A 16,525-nucleotide genomic window follows, 5' to 3' on the forward strand; every position below is an offset into this window, starting at 1 on the left:
TACTGGTTTTTGAGGTGCATCCTTGAATAGGGTGCTATGATGATGCTTTTAAGCACCCTTTCATTTAAAGGGCCAAACTCTGCGGCCTTATTCCTCATCACCCCCAAATGTAGGGCGCCTGAGAGTGAGGGCGGGGAAGGAGGCAGTGAGGCACTGTGAGGGATCACATAGAGGACATGCAGCACCTGAGAACAGTAGTAGGTGAAAAATTTACTTGTGAAAAACCAAAAAAGCATAAACCATCCTAATTCATCAAATGCATTTTGCATCTGATGTTATAGAAGAAAAGATGTTTTTAAGGTAGCCTTTCCAGCCCTGTGCCTGGCCCATGAGAGGTGATCAGCAAATGAATGATCGAATGGAGAATTAAATGAATGCAAGAGGCAGTGGTCACATGGATGGTTTTTTTGCTGCCTCCACTAAGTGCCACATGGAGGAAGCGGCAGTCCCATTTTGTCACACTTGCGTCAATCACAGAAAGGGAAAAAGATGGTTTCTTCTACTTTGCTGCATCAGCACCTGAACTCATATGTCAGTCACTTCTCTCTTTTTCCTTTAAAAAATTAACATTTATATTGTTTATTTTTCTTAAAATTAAAATGAAATATAATGATTTTAGCAACTTGAGAAAATACAGATATGTGAAAAGAGGAAAATAAAAATTACAATTCTACTACCCACTCATAACCACTGTTAATGTTTTTTGTATATTCTTTAGATCTTTCTAAACAAATCTATAAAAATGAATATAATGTGTATATTTATAAAAATATTCTATTCTCTACATGCTATTTTATAACCTACTTTCCCCCTAACTGTGGTGTACATATATTTAATCTAGATTGTTGAACATATATTAATAATATTCCATTGTATAGATGTACCATAATCTATATACCTAATTTTAGGCTAACTAGTTATTATTTGAGTAAACGGCGATTACAGAAAGAGTTTCCAAAAAGGGGGTTATTTGCACATTCAGAAGATGACAGCAATGATTTTTAAATAATAAATTTCTTAGGGGATGAATTCAGTTCGCAGAAGTACAACAAATGCCTTTAATCCCTATGCAGTTACGCAAGAAACATTTGTTCAACATTTGTTTCTTCCCTCCCTCCCTCCCTTCCTTCTCTATTAAAAATAATGCTATAATGAACATTCTTGGGTCTTCATTTGATTATTTCTCTAGGGTAAATTTCTGGAAGTGAAGCTTTTGAGGCAAACTACATATTTTTGAGATTTTTAACACAGATTATTACACTTCTCCCCAGAAACACAGCCCTGCTGCGTATCCTGGCTGCCCTGGCATCTCTGCTCTTTCCCGTTCCTCCCAGCACTGCTGTCGGGCTGAGCACTCTCATATTCTTCATGTCTTTATTGCCCAGTTGTTTTTCTTGTATTAATGTTGTCCTCATTTCCTTTGGCCCATTTTCCCATTTGGTTGAGGTTTGTAGCTGTTTTTTATTGATTTGTATGAAGAGTTTCATATATTGCATATTAGTTTGGGAGTACCTGGTGAGCTGTACAGTATTGAGTTTTTCTGGCCAAACACATATTATCCTTTTCCTGATTCATCCCCTCTTCTCCTGCTCCTGCAAAGCTGTATGGTTTTCTTTATAAACATCCTGTGCATTTCTGGTTTAGTTACTTCTCAGAATTACGTTTTCTGTTTTACTTATGAATAAAGTTTTTTCCTGTTATGTTTTCTAAATTGTTACTGCTGAATTTTGGCCATTGGCCGTTCTGCAGGGATTTGACTAGAATTACATTAAATGCATAGGTTAACTCGGGGAGATGGGTATTCTGTGTAGGTAGGTTGTTTCCATTCCCGAGACAGTGTTTTTTACCTCTTTTTTTGGTTGGTGAATTGGGTTGGGACATTTGACCTGGGGGTAATGAAGACAATTTAAAGGTTTAGGTAATTACTATTTAGGAGCAAAATGGAGAGCCAAAATAAACAGACAAACAGACCAAGAAACCAAGTAAAACCAACAACCTCAGTTTTAAGGGTTCTCCTATACCTGTCAGGAGGGCTGAGCCAAACTTGTCTAAGCAAAAAAGTGAGTGTTGTGTCATAAAAGCTGGAAAGTCCCAGAGAGACCTGACTCTAGGTGTGTCCTTGACTCCCAGACTCAAACCCTTTTGTCTGGCTGTGCCCCTGGGCTCTGCTCCCTCTGGGTTGGTTCCAGTCTCAGAAAGGCTCTCCCTAATGGCTGTCAGATGGCTGCCAGTGCCTCCTGCATTGGTGTCTTTCCAGGTTAAAATCCAGCAGAGTCTTGTCCCAGAGGTCTCAGCAGACGTCCTGAGAATGAGACTCTGGTTGTGCCCACCCTGCCCCTGGTCACAGGACCCACTCATGGAGCCTGAGGGTGGATACATGTTCCTTTCTAGCTTGTGAGCTGCGAAGGGAAGGGTTGGTCCCTTCCAGCCCTGGTTCAAGTGGACCAGCAGAGTCAGCATCACCTGTGGACTTGTTAGAAATGCATAGTCTTGGGCCCCACCCTAGAGCTACTGAATCAGGACCTCTGAGGGTGGACCCAGCCATCTGTGGTTTAGCAGGTCCTCCAGGTGGTTCTAATTCAGCTTAAATTTGAGAACCACCACCTTAAAGCAAGATTAGGTTACTGTTGCCGTAAAGAGGAAAGTGGCTACTGGGACATCACTGCACCACGTTAACACTGAAAATAATGACAAGGTAGGTGTTTGAATTGAAAAAAAGAGACTACTGTCTATGAGGACAGGGATTAAAGAAGCACTCGTATCAAATTCTTCCTTTAGGGAATATGTTAAAAGAATCTTTATTGCTATCATTTTGAATGAGGAAGTAATGTCATTGCGTTATTTAAATGTTATGTAATTGGCTTAAAAGGATTAGTGCTATTAACACTTCTAGTAGTGGTCCTTTATTGAAGGCCTACTATGTGCAGGCACTCCCTCTACAGTGTTTCCTTCACTCCTTACAGCTGGGTATTCAGATAAGGAAGTGGTGACTTGGGCCACTGAGGCAACTGGCTGGTAGTAGAACCAGCTTGGAATTCGCATCTGTCTGATTTTGAAGTCTGTGCGCTTTCTCCTTCACTCCCTCTTGAGTCATCCTATTTCAGATTTTCTAAATTGGAATGGAGACAGAAGTCTATTTTTCAGAAGATATTTGTCTATTTATCTTCATGTCCTACACATTTTAGGGCTAGTGCTTCACTTTCTGTTGATTTTTTTTTTTTTTTTCTGAGGAAGACTAGCCCTGAGCTAATATCTGTGCCAATCTTCCTCCACTGTATATATGGGTTGCTGCCACAGCGTAGCTGATGAATGGTGTAGGTCTGCACCCGGATCCAAACCCATGAAACTGGGCTGCCTAAGCGGAGCACACCAAACTCAACCACGATGCCATGGGGCTGGCCCTTCTGTTGAGTTTTTAAAAATTTGAAAAAAGAGGGAAATCAGGCCTTCAGTTGACCTGTCTGGGCTTCTGCTGTTTGCAAAACCATTTCTGTGTCTGTGTTGCACTTAATGAGCGTTTACTGTTTTTTTTTTTAAGAACTCACTGATTGCCAGTGTAATTAAAATGTGATTAGGCTGTGATTACTCAAAACCTGCTCTGGCTCCTTCAGCCACATTGCTGTAATGGTTCAGGTATCTTCTGCAGCTGAGATTTTCCAGCAAGGGGAGCAGAGAGACATTTCATTTACATAATGGTGGGGCTCCCCACATGCCGGGCTCCCTGAGGAATGCAGCCAGAATAGGATCTGGAGAGCAGGAGGTACAGCTGCACGGGGAGCTAAGCGCCAGTGGTCTACTTGAAAGCCACACACACTTACTTACCACATCTGGGCTCTAATGCTCATCCCATTTCAGCACCTATTTGTAATTCCTATTTTTTTCAGTGGGGCTATTGGACATTAAGAGGAAGCCACTCTGTGGAGTAAACTAATTTACACTAAAGTATGAATGACTGGGAACTATTAAGCTAGGAGGGAAGTGTTTGATATTTGGAGTTTTAGGCTGTATAACAAAGAGAAGTCAGGGGGGATTGGTCATTTTGAGCTGGCTGGGGTCGGGAGGCAGTTCGCAGACCCTTTAAGATTCTGTCTGTGTTATCAGCTGCCTTAAACTGTTACTGATTTACCCAGATCCTCCTTTTTCTCTTCTTGGGAATTCAGAAGTTTGCCAAAAACTCCGCCTTCTGCCGCCCTTTCTCAGAGCAGGGATGAGGGAAATCAAGCTGTTGGGGGTAGAGATTGTTTGCAAATGTAGGGTGTTTTTGAGTCAAATGTTAGTAAATGGGGGGGTGCTGTTTCCCCCCCTATTGTACAGAGAGAGTTAGAGATGGGTAATGAAACAAATTATTCAAGTTAGGAAGACTCAATTGGAAAACCCAGTTTGTCAATTGGAAAACCCAGTTTGGGTTTCTCACCAGAAGTCTGCAGAGCCTCTGGGGTCTCGATGGTTATTTCAAGGGGTCTTTTGCTGTTTCTGTATTGTGAGCACTTTCTGTGGACTAAATAATGTATCGCACCCTTACAAGATACTCCTGCTTTTCAAATATATGTGGATGCTGTAGTGGTTTATAAAATATAAATTAATTTAACTGCACTCCTGAATCTAGAGCTGCGTTTCGTCGTTATGTGTTGTTGAACTATAATTTTCAAAAAGGTGGAATCATAACTCTCAGGTAAATGTAAACTGAACACATATCACAGATTTTCTTTAACTCCTTAATTAATGAGGGAACCAGTTGGTTGTTGGTTCAAATGCATCTGAGAAGCTAGGATATTTAAAGATAACTTGATTGCTGAGTTAGAGATAAAATTAGTTCATGTCTATCAAGATCGTAAATCCTTGAGGTTCTGTGTTTCACTGGACAGAAATTTTTCATAGTTTTACTGGACAAAAATCTACTAATTAACAAGTAGCTTCACTAAGTTTGGGACCTTCAGTCAGTGGTAAGTAATGAGATGAACTGAGTTCATTCCCCTGGACCAGGGGCCAACAAGCCTTTTCTGTAAAAGACCAGATAGTAAATGTTTCAGGCTTCCTGGGTCATATGCAGGTCATCTCCTATTTTTCTCCTCTTTGGCAGTACAAAAATAGGCTGTGGGCTGCATTTGGCCTATGGGGCTTCCTAGTTTGCCAGTCCCTATCCAAGACCATCCTCGGGTGACCATTCCTTCACATGACATGAAAGGGCATGCTGCCTACCTATGCTACTCCCCAAGTTTCATAGACTTTCTCTGACAGTGCTCTCCCAATGAATAAAATCCGAGTACAATCGCTGCTGTGTTGTTTGGGGGTGGGGTGATAAAATTTTGATGTTAAAAAATTCTGTGATTAGAAAGGTTGGGAACATTTTCCTAAGTTCGTAAAAGGACAAGTTTTGTTGGGAGAGGGAAGTAGGGAGGAAGGACGCTAGTTTCAGATGCTGTTTAATTCTGGCTATTTAGAGGGTCCCTATTGAGCAGATGTAGGACGTAGTGGTATGTATAGGAAGTTTGTTCAGCTCTTTCGGATACTTTGAAAGTTTCTCTGTTGAAAGTCAACGTTTTTTGAATGATTTACCTTACCTCAAACTGGCTTTTCTATCTACATGAGAAGGGGTCTATACATTTTAGGGGCAGTGTGTGTGCTGATGCTGTTTTCTGACCTCCAGGAACTTGAAGAAGAACCGGCAGCATCATCCCGTCTGGTTTGTTCACCTTGACTTTCTCTTTGGAAAGAAACACTAAATGAGATTTTTTTGCCTGTTGAGTTTTTGCAAATATGTTGAGAGAGACTCTCTCTTTTGCTGTGGTTCCTAGCAGGAGGTCTTGAATAATGCATGGGGTGATTGCTTATATTGATAAACATGGTTAATTTTAATTATAGGACTAAGATTTATGCTCATCTTTTTCTTTTTATTTTTATGATTCTGAGTATATATGTGAATTGTTTTGAACTGAATGGGGGAAAAATGCCTTTGGGGCTGAATGATGTGTTTGGGTGTATTGGAGTGTGTGGATCTGTCCTTTTCTCTGTGTGTGTTTGTTTTGTCAACCCATTGGCTGTGTTGGTGTCTGAGCAATGTTTCATTGTTATGGCTCAGGCTTATGCTGGGCAGTGCTCATTAAATACCCTGTTCCATTATTTAAGTTGTTGTTTTGGGGGACGGTTCTTTGAGGGGAAAAAAGCCTTGGTTGGGGCATCGTATCTTGTCTTTATTTCATAAAAATTCTAAGAGGGCAGCAGAGGGCAGCTGAAGTTTGGGAGACCAGCACTGTACCTGTCAAATTGAAGTTTTGGAATTTGCTATTGAATTATTCTAAAAGAGCTTTAAAAACCCACCAGGGTCAAGAAACTGGAAGAAGTCTCAGCCCACACCTTGTCTTGCTCACTGGGGTTGGGTGGGTTTTTAGTGTTGGGGGGCAATGGGAAGGGCAGACAAGGGTAGGGTCCCTGGATCACTATTTCAGAAAATAAGGGCCAGGCAAAATGATTGTCGTTCACAATTGTTTTTGCCTGGTTTCTGGTTTCAAACCTAGAAGTTTTTTTTGGATGTGACAGCTAGCAACAAAAACTTAGTTATGATGGGAACAGTAATTCCCTCTGATTCATTTCTTTTTTAAATCATTATTTCACTAATTTATACCCCAATTTATACTTTGGTATAAATATAGTCAATATAAGGTGATATAAAAACAAATGAGGAAATAGAGTGAAGGGAGTTATTCCTTAATTCATTTATTTATACACTCAACAAATACTTATTAAGTGCCTACTGCGTGCTCAGCATGGTTCTCTGTGCTTGGAATATTTCAGCAAATATGATAGACAGACTTCTTGTCCTTATGGAGCTATATTCTAGCCTGGGATAAAAGGAGATAGGCAATAAATGAATGCACGAGTAAGTATATGACATGGCAGGTGTTAATTCGTGCTAGATGGACAACAGTAAAGAAAGGTCGGGTGAGGGTGGGGGTGGACGGGAGGGCTGCTCCTTCATATGGTGGTTCAGGAAGCATCTCTGAGGTGACAGTTGATCTGAGATCTTGATGAAGTGAGGGGTGAGTCATGTGACATCTGAAAGAAGAGTTTCAGGTAGAGGGAACAAGTGTAGAAGCTTGAGGCCGGAGCGCGCTGGGTGTGTTTGACGAGCAGCCAGGAGGCCAGAGTAGCCGGAGTGGAGTGAGGGGGAGAGTGGAAGGAGGTGGGGGCACCTCATAGGCCCCTGTAAGAGTAAGATTTTACTCTGAGATCTAGGACGCCACTGGGAGGGTTTTTGACAGAAATGGCCACAATTTGACTTCCATTTAAAGACCGCTCTGACAGCCATGCTGAGTATAGTGGGCAGGGGGCAAGGAAGGAAGCAGGGAGCCCAGTTAGGAGGCTATTGTGAAAATTCAGGCAAGACATGGTGGTAACTTGGATTAGGAGTTACTATTGGAGGTGTAAGAGTGGTTGGATTCTGGATATATTTTGAAGGAAATATTGACAGCATTTGCTGATAGATTGGGTGTGTGTGAAGAGTGTGAGAGAGAAGTCAAGATTTTGTCCCGAGTTACTGGAAGAATGGAATTGCCATTGGCAAAGATAGATAAGGCTGAGGAGAGAATGCTCAACAAATTAGGAATGAAAAGGCATTTCCTCAACCTGGTAAAGAGCATCTAGAAAAAACCCACAGCTCATGTCATACTTATGGTGAAAGACTAACTGCTTTTCCCCTAGGATGAGAAACAAGACAAGGCTGTCCACTCTTGCCACTTCTATTTAACATTGTAAGGGGAGGTTCTAGCCAAGGCACCTGGGCAAGAAAAAGAAATAAAAGGCATCCAGATTAGCAAGGAAGAAATAAAACTCTCTTTATTTGCAGATGATGTGATCTTATATATAGGAAATCCTAAAGAATGCACTGAAAAAACTATTAGAGCTAATAAATGCGTTCAGCAAGGTTGTAGGACATAAGATCAATATACAAAAGTCACTTGTATTTCCATACATTAGCAGTGAACTTTCCAGAAATTAAGAAAATAACTCCACTTAATTCTGTGAGACTGGATGAAAGCATGCAGAGAGAGAATCAGGATAGAGAAAAGAAAAGTCTGAGAGCTGAGCTTCAGATCACCACCATTTAAAGGTCGGGGAGATGAGGAGGAGCTGATGAGTCAGCTAGACAACCAAGAGAGTTGTGTCTTGAGAATGAATAGTTGAGGAAGGAGGAGGTGATCAGCAGTGTGATGTCCTGAAGGGTGAGTAAAATGAGGCCTGAGGATTCACAAGTGAGTAAGTGGATGAGCATGGGTGAACAGCAAGAGAAAGAGAGAGAATGGGAGAGGGAGAGGTGAGGCAAAATGGTCTGTCCGAAACCAGTACTTTGGAAAACGCAATAAAAACTGAGTACTAGAAAAATGACTATGCAAGCCCATTTTTTTCTTATTAGATTCTACAGACATGAATATTGTTCTCCAATTATTGTTAAAGTTTATGCTCACTCAGTTTCTGTACCTATTTTGTTGTAGTCTCTAGCAGTTTGTGGAGGGGACTGGTAGCAGTCTGTGGAACCCACTGTGTCTTGTGTAGGTCTAGGTTTGGCCGGGCGAGCATGAGCTGAAATTCGTTCAACATGGATTTGGTACAGAATACTGTGCTAGGTGGTAGGACGTACTCGTTAGAGAATAAACATCAGTCTAATGCTCTAAGAGGCTATATATCTACTTGTTCAGAAAACACGAAGCCTGAATTTTGGTCTCAAGTCAGAAATCACAAGAAGCGTATTCTGAAGCATTTTCCTTTTCTATAAATGCTAACAGCTATCTGCTGGCTTCCTCATAATCCTGACATTTGTATGATATTTTAGTCTGAATTGCTCATGTAAGCCTCATACAACTTGGTGAAGTGGGTGGATTTTTCATCTCTGTGAAGCAATGGGCTCAGAGAGATGAAATAACTCCTCTATCCTCATGCTGCTCGGAAGAGGTAGAGCCAGGACTGCCCTTTCAGACCGTGAGCTTGCCACCAGATGGGGCTGTGGCATTTTTAACTGCTTTCCAGAGATGGATTTAGTGTCAGCTGTACTTTGATAGTTTACGTCCTGCTTTGTTAAGAACTTGCAGGTTGAATTTGGTGTCACTTTGGGTGGATGTGTGGGCATGTGTGTTCTCAGCATAACAAGGTAAATAAACTTTGTCTTCCAATCTAAACAGTTGCTGGGTTACACTCTTGTTGGCTTTAAATTCTGATCAGAATTGCTATTGATTTCTTGAAGTACTGCCTTGTAACTGAGTTGTTTCCTCTTTCATAGTGTATGAATTATTTGCATTCATCAGTCACATGGGAACATCTACAATGAGTGGCCATTATGTTTGCCATATCAAAAAGGAAGGAAGGTGAGTTTTTTTTAGAAGGTGAATGATGTCTGTGTTTTATTGAGCACCTGCTGTGTGACAGGCACTCTACTAGGGATTTCATGTTCTCTCATTGGGTTCTCACAGTGGTCTTGGAGGGATGTATTCTTAAAGCCATTTTATACATCGTGACAGTGAAGCTCAGGGAGGCTGAGTAGCTTGACCTTAGCTCCTAAGTAGCTGTGTCAGAGCTGGTATTCAAAGCCACTCTCAACCGTCATACCAAGGTGACTTCTCAAAATGAAGATGCACTCTGCAGCAGAATGCATGTCATATTTGGAACCTCCATAGGATTGCCAGATTTGGCTAACAAAACAAAACCCAAGAGAACCAGGATGCCCTATTAAAATCAAATTTCAGATCAACAATGAATAATTTTTTAGTACAAATATTGTCTCAAATATTGCATGGGACATAACTTACACTAAAAAACTATTTGTTCCTTACCTGATAGTCAAAGATTGAGTATCCTGTGTTTTATCTGACAACCCTAAACATCCAGGGTTTTGCCTTATTGCAGCCTTGCAGTAGGTTTCTTGGCTTCCTAAGTTGGATTGTTAGGTGTGTGGTAAACAGGAAAGGAGACAGTTATGGGATGTAAGGCTGCTCTTCTCTTCAGAACATTCTCCCCAGGCTGGATCTCCAGAGGCCCCACTGGTTTCCCTTCCTTGAGCTCCCCACTGAGCAGCCTGTGGGTCAGCACTCCTGTTTGCATCATTGCTCAGGCCACATGGATGCTGGAGAAACACCTAACGTTGGCCTCTCCTGGTTTGACGTTGACCTCTCACTCCGTGTCTCCTACTGCAAGAGTGATCAGTTCCCACTCAGAACTCAATTCTGTTCCTTTTTGGTGTGTCTTTTAGTCTTATCTTTTAAACTTGAGTAACAAAATAGTTGAGCACAGGGACCTGTTTTATGGTGAATTCTTTTTATTACCAAGGCTGATAGCTCTTTTAACAATACTTTTCTTAAGAAAAAATAGCTTAATCATAATTTAAAAAGCAATAAAATTCATTGTAAAAAGAATTTGTAAAATACAAAAACATGCAAAGAATATGTCATCTGGAAACCTAGAGATAGCCATTGTCTGTATTTTGGTATATTTCTCTTTGCTTTATTGTTTTTATTGGGAGAGGGTATATATGGCTACATATGTACACACTACATATAAATATGCATATATATTTACAACTTTTCTAAAACCTTAAAGTATGTACACAATACTTTATAATAATAAATATTATTATTTAATAATAAAGTATTAGACAGTTTTGTAACATTTTTTCCCACTTCATATTACATTGTGATTATTTTCTCACTTCACCAAATATTCTTTGAAGATATTTTATTGGTTCTATAATAGTTCACTGCATGGCAATTTACTTCTGAGTTTTAGCTAGTTTATACCTAAGGCTAAAATAAACACTGTTGTACATAATTTTTTGACTCCATTCCTGAGGCTGTCTATGGATATCTACAAACAGAATTATGAGATAGAGGATTTAAAATGATTGGAGGCTCCTTTAGTAGCTACTTTTTGATTAGGTTCAAGAATGAAAAAGCAATTTCCCACCAGCATTCTGTTCCCTTTTAGACCACAAGCTTGAGTATGGTTATCTTAAAGCATCTTGATGATTTTAAGTATGGCATGGTAACTTTTCCCTGCAGAGTTTCCTGGAACTGACTTAGATCCATTAAATGCTTTTGTCTTTTGTTTTCAGGTGGGTGATCTACAATGACCACAAAGTTTGTGCCTCTGAAAGGCCCCCTAAAGACCTGGGCTACATGTACTTTTACCGCAGGATACCAAGCTAAACCTCAGACGTACAAATTGGCGAGAAGAAGCCATATGCCTTTTTAATTTGCCAAAAAAAAAAAAAAAAGTAAGAAGTTGGACGGCCAGACATGAAGGAATACATGGGATATTTATAGATTATTTAAAGAACATCGTTTGACATCTTCTGAAATAGAACTGGGAAGAAATTTCTATTAGTGATGTTACACTACTGTAGATAGTTTTTCTTTTTATAAATGTTCAAGGAGAGGATGATTTTTTAAAAAAAACGTATTCATATTGCTGGTGGGGGATCTGCCACTGGCACATCAAAGGTGAGAATGTGCCACTAGCCCTCTATTTTGCTTTGGGGGTCAGTGGTAGCGGCCTCCAGAGAAACCAAGTAATGGGGCCAGTCATGTGGCCTCACCCACAATAAATGAGAAGCCCACTTTTGTTTCATAACGAAAATCAGTAACTGAGCTGGGCTTTATTTGTGACATAATTTTTTCATTACAGACAATAATTTCTGACCTATCCATGTATAGTAGATTAGAGCATCTGCAATGAAAGATATTTTTAATTTAATCATATCAAAATACATAATACAATTGTGTGAATGTGTGTAAGAATGAGACCAAGAGTGTGAGACCTTTATAGTCAACTAGAAAATCTGTGACGGGTTGGTTTTTAAAGATTAAAACAGTTGGTATTAAGCATAGCTAGAAAAAGCAAGCAAATAGTTTAAAGAAACTATAACTCAGGAACAGTTTAAAAAATTTGTTCCCCACTTAGATTTCCAGGCTTAGAAAGGGCTGATTGTCCCTTTGAGGGCTGTCGAGAATTCACTTGGGTTTGTGACCTTTGATGGTGTAATGCCAGATGCCCACAGCAGCACAATACTGTACTTTGCCAAAGGTAGATGGATTCTGTTTCTCAGCAGCCCTTCCTGCTAAGGTATAGTGTGTATTTTTAGTTAAAATAGCTCATCTCTTCTTACCATAACACATGACAACTCCCTGGAATCATGTTAAGTGCCCCACATTGGTCTGTAATTTTCTCATCTCTGAGCTCTTTGCCTGCCTCCATTTCTATGTTTTCTGGGGCCAGAGTCCCATCCCTGCTCTCTTCTTGCCTAATCACCTCCTGACTTGCCTTCACTGCTTATCTGCTGCAACCACAGTGTGATCCTGGGTACTTTAAGGGTTTCACATGCGAAGAAAGTTTATATGACATTATAAAAGACCATGATTTACATTTCAGTGTTTTGTTGTAACCTGGGGTTAGATCAGAGTTTCACATGTGATGAAAAAATGGAATGATAGTGCTCTGTGATTTTCCTACTGCCCTGTACCAAATTCCAGGGTCTCTGGAATTTCTATTTCAGATTATTTAGTCAAATGGAAAATTTATTGCTGTCTGCTAAACATGCATTTGGTTGGTAGAAAGGCTCTTTCTAGAAAGTGTAGGAAAAGAAAGTAGAACCAGTTGGGTGAGACACAGGACAGATGGCAGATGATGACATGGTGAGTTGTGAACAATCAGGATTCTGGTTATGATGGGGCCGTCTCACAGATGCATTACGCCATGTGAGTGAGGGATGCAGAGCCCGAGGCTCGTGGCCTGGAGACCACGGGTGCTGCCCCTAGCTGAGCTAGTCCCTCATCCTCCCCGTGCCTCGCTTTCATCATCTGCACAATGGTGTGATGACACTTGCCCTCTCTTTCCAACTGTGCTTTGAGGATATGGCGAGATTTGGTACGGTCGCAGATGGTGTGCCACGGTGGGTCCTAGTAGAGTATGCTCCCTCCCTTCTCTCATCTGATGTTTTCTTCAATTTGGGAACAAGTGAGATTGGCAGAAGGCGGGAGCTCGTGGTGCAGTAATTCTCTACTAAATTTTGCCCGCTGGTGTCACCTTTTAACATTGACTCCATATCCTAAGGCAGTCCCACTCTGTTACATGAGCCCCTGACTCCTGTCAAAACCCCACGCTGAGCAGCCTTAGAAAATCCAGTCTCTTTAGGGCTGAGTATTGTAGAGTAATGACTCCAAACACACATCGAAAATGACTTCTTTTCAATGCTGTCACAAAGCAAAGGCCTTTCTGGGGGTGGGAGGTGATTGGGGGTTTGGACTGAAATATGGACAATGATAGCACGTGTATTTTGAACAAAAAATTTTCTAATAAAACTTTGCAAAATGAATGGTGTCAAATCAGTATATAAGATTATAGGCTATACATTATTTAATTTCATTAAGTAGAAAAAGAAATTTAGCCCTTTTGATGCCTAAACCTATTGTAAGAAAGTGTAATATGGCTGCCTCTTTTTTTCCTGCCTCACAAAACAAAGGGCTATTTCTACAAGGCAAAGTTTTGTATATGTGCTTATTCTTTATTTCAGATTAAGAATTGGGAAAAACTGGAGCGAATAATGGGTTTCTTTCTTGCTTAAAAATGTATTTATATGTATACCTTAATATATACAAGGCAAGTTTCCCTGGAATAAAAGTCTGGAACATACTACTTAATTTTACACATGTACGTAGATGAGATTATTTGTTACTGAAAACTGGAATAATGTGTGGATTTCGTCTACTGATTATCAACCTGTTAGGAGTCCTTGTGTGAGGCGTGGTGGTATAATTGTGAAATTCTCACTGTGTGTGAGTGTACGTGTGAAAGACAGCACTTTTTTCCCTGTAAATATCTTTTGATATCCATTTGTGTAAAATCCCAATGAATGTGTCTTTGGAAAATATAATGTAGCAAAGTTTTTATTTTGTCAATTGATCTAAATGCCCATTTAACTAATCAGAACTCCAGTTTGGTTCAGATTGGGATTTTTTTAAAGGGGAGGAAAAGTATGCAGAAAGGACAATTGGAAGAATCCTGTTTTAATGCTATTTTACATCAACATTGCTTCAATATTTTGACTTGGCTGTTTTCTCCCACCTACAAGAGAATGTGCCTGCCATTCTCCTGAGCTCACTTGGAGATGGAAGATGTCTAGTGCGAGTAGCACGAGCCTGTGACTCCCAGCATCATTTATTTCCTTGAACTAGACGGAGCCTTACCTGCAATTCATAGTGAGGGCACCTGAGTTTGTAGCCCGACTCCATCTCTGCCTGTGATGGGCTGAGTCCTTTACCTCTCTGGCCATTTTTCTTTAAAATGAGTGGGTTAGACCAGATAGGTTCAGAAGTCCCTTCCTGCCCTAACATTTGATTCTATTTTTATTTTCCTATGGTTACTACTGGGGTCAGACATGGGGATATGAGGGATCACATAGAGGTTGGATGTTATATATTTGGTTTATTATGGGCCCATACACCCCAGTTTAGAACCTGTGCCATTTTTGGTGTGCCCACCCTGGCTTCTGTTTCCACTTTCTTTGGTAATTATCCATTTTTTCTTTCCCCACTCGTGAAACTCTCTTCTTCCTAGTCCATGATGTATGTTGTTACCATCCCCTCAACAATGAAAAATCCGTTTAAAACACCTCCTGAAAAACCTCAGAACTACCTTCAGCTAAATCTATAACATTTATAATATTATCTTCTTCTGATTCAGTTATAGCTATGATCCCCGACTAAGTATTGAGGAAGTTGTCTGTCACAGACAGGATGTCTTTTCATCTTGTAGGCTTCGCTGTTGCTAAGTCACATCCATCTGTACAGGCTGTCTGTGGGGAGATGGCAGGTGACAGGGGCCAAGGGATCGGCGTGGATAAAATGTGATTCTGTCCTTCAGTTTAGTTCAGAAATCCTAGGTTACAGAACCAGGTTCTGTTCTCTTAAGCTGGGGTATAAGATCACCTGCACAGTGCAGGAGATTCCCTACCCAGTAAATCCTGCTGAAGGAGCTTGTATTAAGATTCTCTAGAGCTGCGCTATTCAATGCAGTAGTCAACGGCCACATGTGGCTAATACCTCTTGAAATTTGGCTTGTCCAAATTGAGTTGGGCTGTACACATAAAATACCAGATTTTGGACACTTGATACCAAAAAAGGAATGTAAAAAATTTCATCAATATTTTATATTGATTACATACCAAAATGATCATATTTTAAATATGTTAAGTAAGGTATTAAAATTTCACCTGTTCCTTTTTATCTTTTTTTAATGTGGCTACCAAAAAATTTAAAATCAGATGTGTGGCTTGCATGGTACTTCTGTTGGACAGTGCCGCTCTAGACTAGACTAGGTGGCGTGGCGTAGGCAGTGAAATACCGAGGTATGGAAGGTAATTCTCCAACCTCTCCAGATAGAAGCAACACAAATGCTTCATTGGAATTGGGAGCACTGTGAGGTATGGAATGCCTTCCAGAAGCCAGCAGATTTTTCCATAGAAAAACCAATATGTATCAGACCCCAATTAAAAAACAAAAGCAAATGAGCCCCAAGCTCTGTTCTTTCACCTTTTCCTAGAAGCTGCTAACTTTGCACTTACTTTTCAAGCATCTTCCAGGTACCAAGAATGTCAGCCACATGAGGGTGTTGGGCATATTTGTTTCACTCTAGGCAACATTCTCTTGTGGGTTCCCCTCCCCAGGCATTGTTTAGTCTGGTCAGAGCTGGGTGTCTTGAAACTGCGAATCCTGCCGTTCTCGATACATCACCATTCCTCCCTGTGCCCACCTGCCTGGCAGGTGGTGATGTTGGCTTCTGAAAGAGTTTGTATTTATTTTATTTTGCACTAGTCACAGTTGTTGTTTAAAATATCTCAAATGTTTGGGGAGAATATTTGCCTGTGATGGGAAGAGAGATGGATGATTTATTGCTTCAATTGTTTTAAAATTAAAAGCTATTCTCACAATCTGAGGTCCCTTTATGTCTCTTCTTTTGCAAAACAAAATGCTGAGTAAATTGATTCTGCCCTTTGCAGGTTCTCATTCATCAATGGAACAGGTAACTTGAGACAATGACTCTTTTTATGCCTTCTTAGGGTTTCTTTGTGTGGGTGCAAGGCTGCCTGGTCCCCATCAACTGTGGAACATCAATGATGTGGTTACCTCTGTGAAGGAGGGAGGGGCCAAGGCAGGGAGGAGTCTGATGTCTTCTAGACTTTCTCTACCAGATGTCAAGTCAAATATTGGAGTCAGTTGAGACCTTTCTGTGGTTCCCTGGTTCTCAGTTTGCTGGTGGCTCCCTTAATGCACGTACAAGCAGAATTGATGCTGACTGCATCAAAGGATTTGGGCATTTCTATGACACCACATTTCTAGAGCGTATGAGTTTCTAACTGCTGCTATAACAGATTACCACAAAGTTAGTGGCTCAAAACATACATTTATTAGGTCAGAAATCTGAACTTGGGTCTTACAGGGGTAAAATCAAGATGTCAGCAAGGAAGCTGTAGGAGAGAATCCATTCC

General features: G+C 40.6%; 1 protein-coding gene and 1 non-coding gene across 2 annotated transcripts in view; both read left to right on the top strand.

Annotated features, from left to right (window-relative positions):
• Nucleotides 1-15,967, top strand: part of USP13 (ubiquitin specific peptidase 13) — a 106,631-nt gene extending 90,664 nt beyond the window's left edge. The window contains exons 20-21 of the mRNA XM_023623342.2: nt 9,272-9,356; nt 11,096-15,967. Coding sequence (XP_023479110.1) covers nt 9,272-9,356; nt 11,096-11,189 — 179 coding nt within the window. The 3' untranslated portion in view covers nt 11,190-15,967. The remainder of the gene's footprint in view (nt 1-9,271; nt 9,357-11,095) is intronic.
• MIR9178 (microRNA mir-9178) lies at nt 5,012-5,150 on the top strand. The gene has a single exon (NR_128257.1). It is a non-coding gene; the product is annotated as a microRNA mir-9178 (primary transcript).
• Nucleotides 15,968-16,525: the final 558 nt, after the last annotated feature.

This window comes from Equus caballus, chromosome 19 (assembly GCF_041296265.1).
Source record: "Equus caballus isolate H_3958 breed thoroughbred chromosome 19, TB-T2T, whole genome shotgun sequence".
NCBI classification, from domain to species: Eukaryota; Metazoa; Chordata; class Mammalia; order Perissodactyla; family Equidae; genus Equus; species Equus caballus.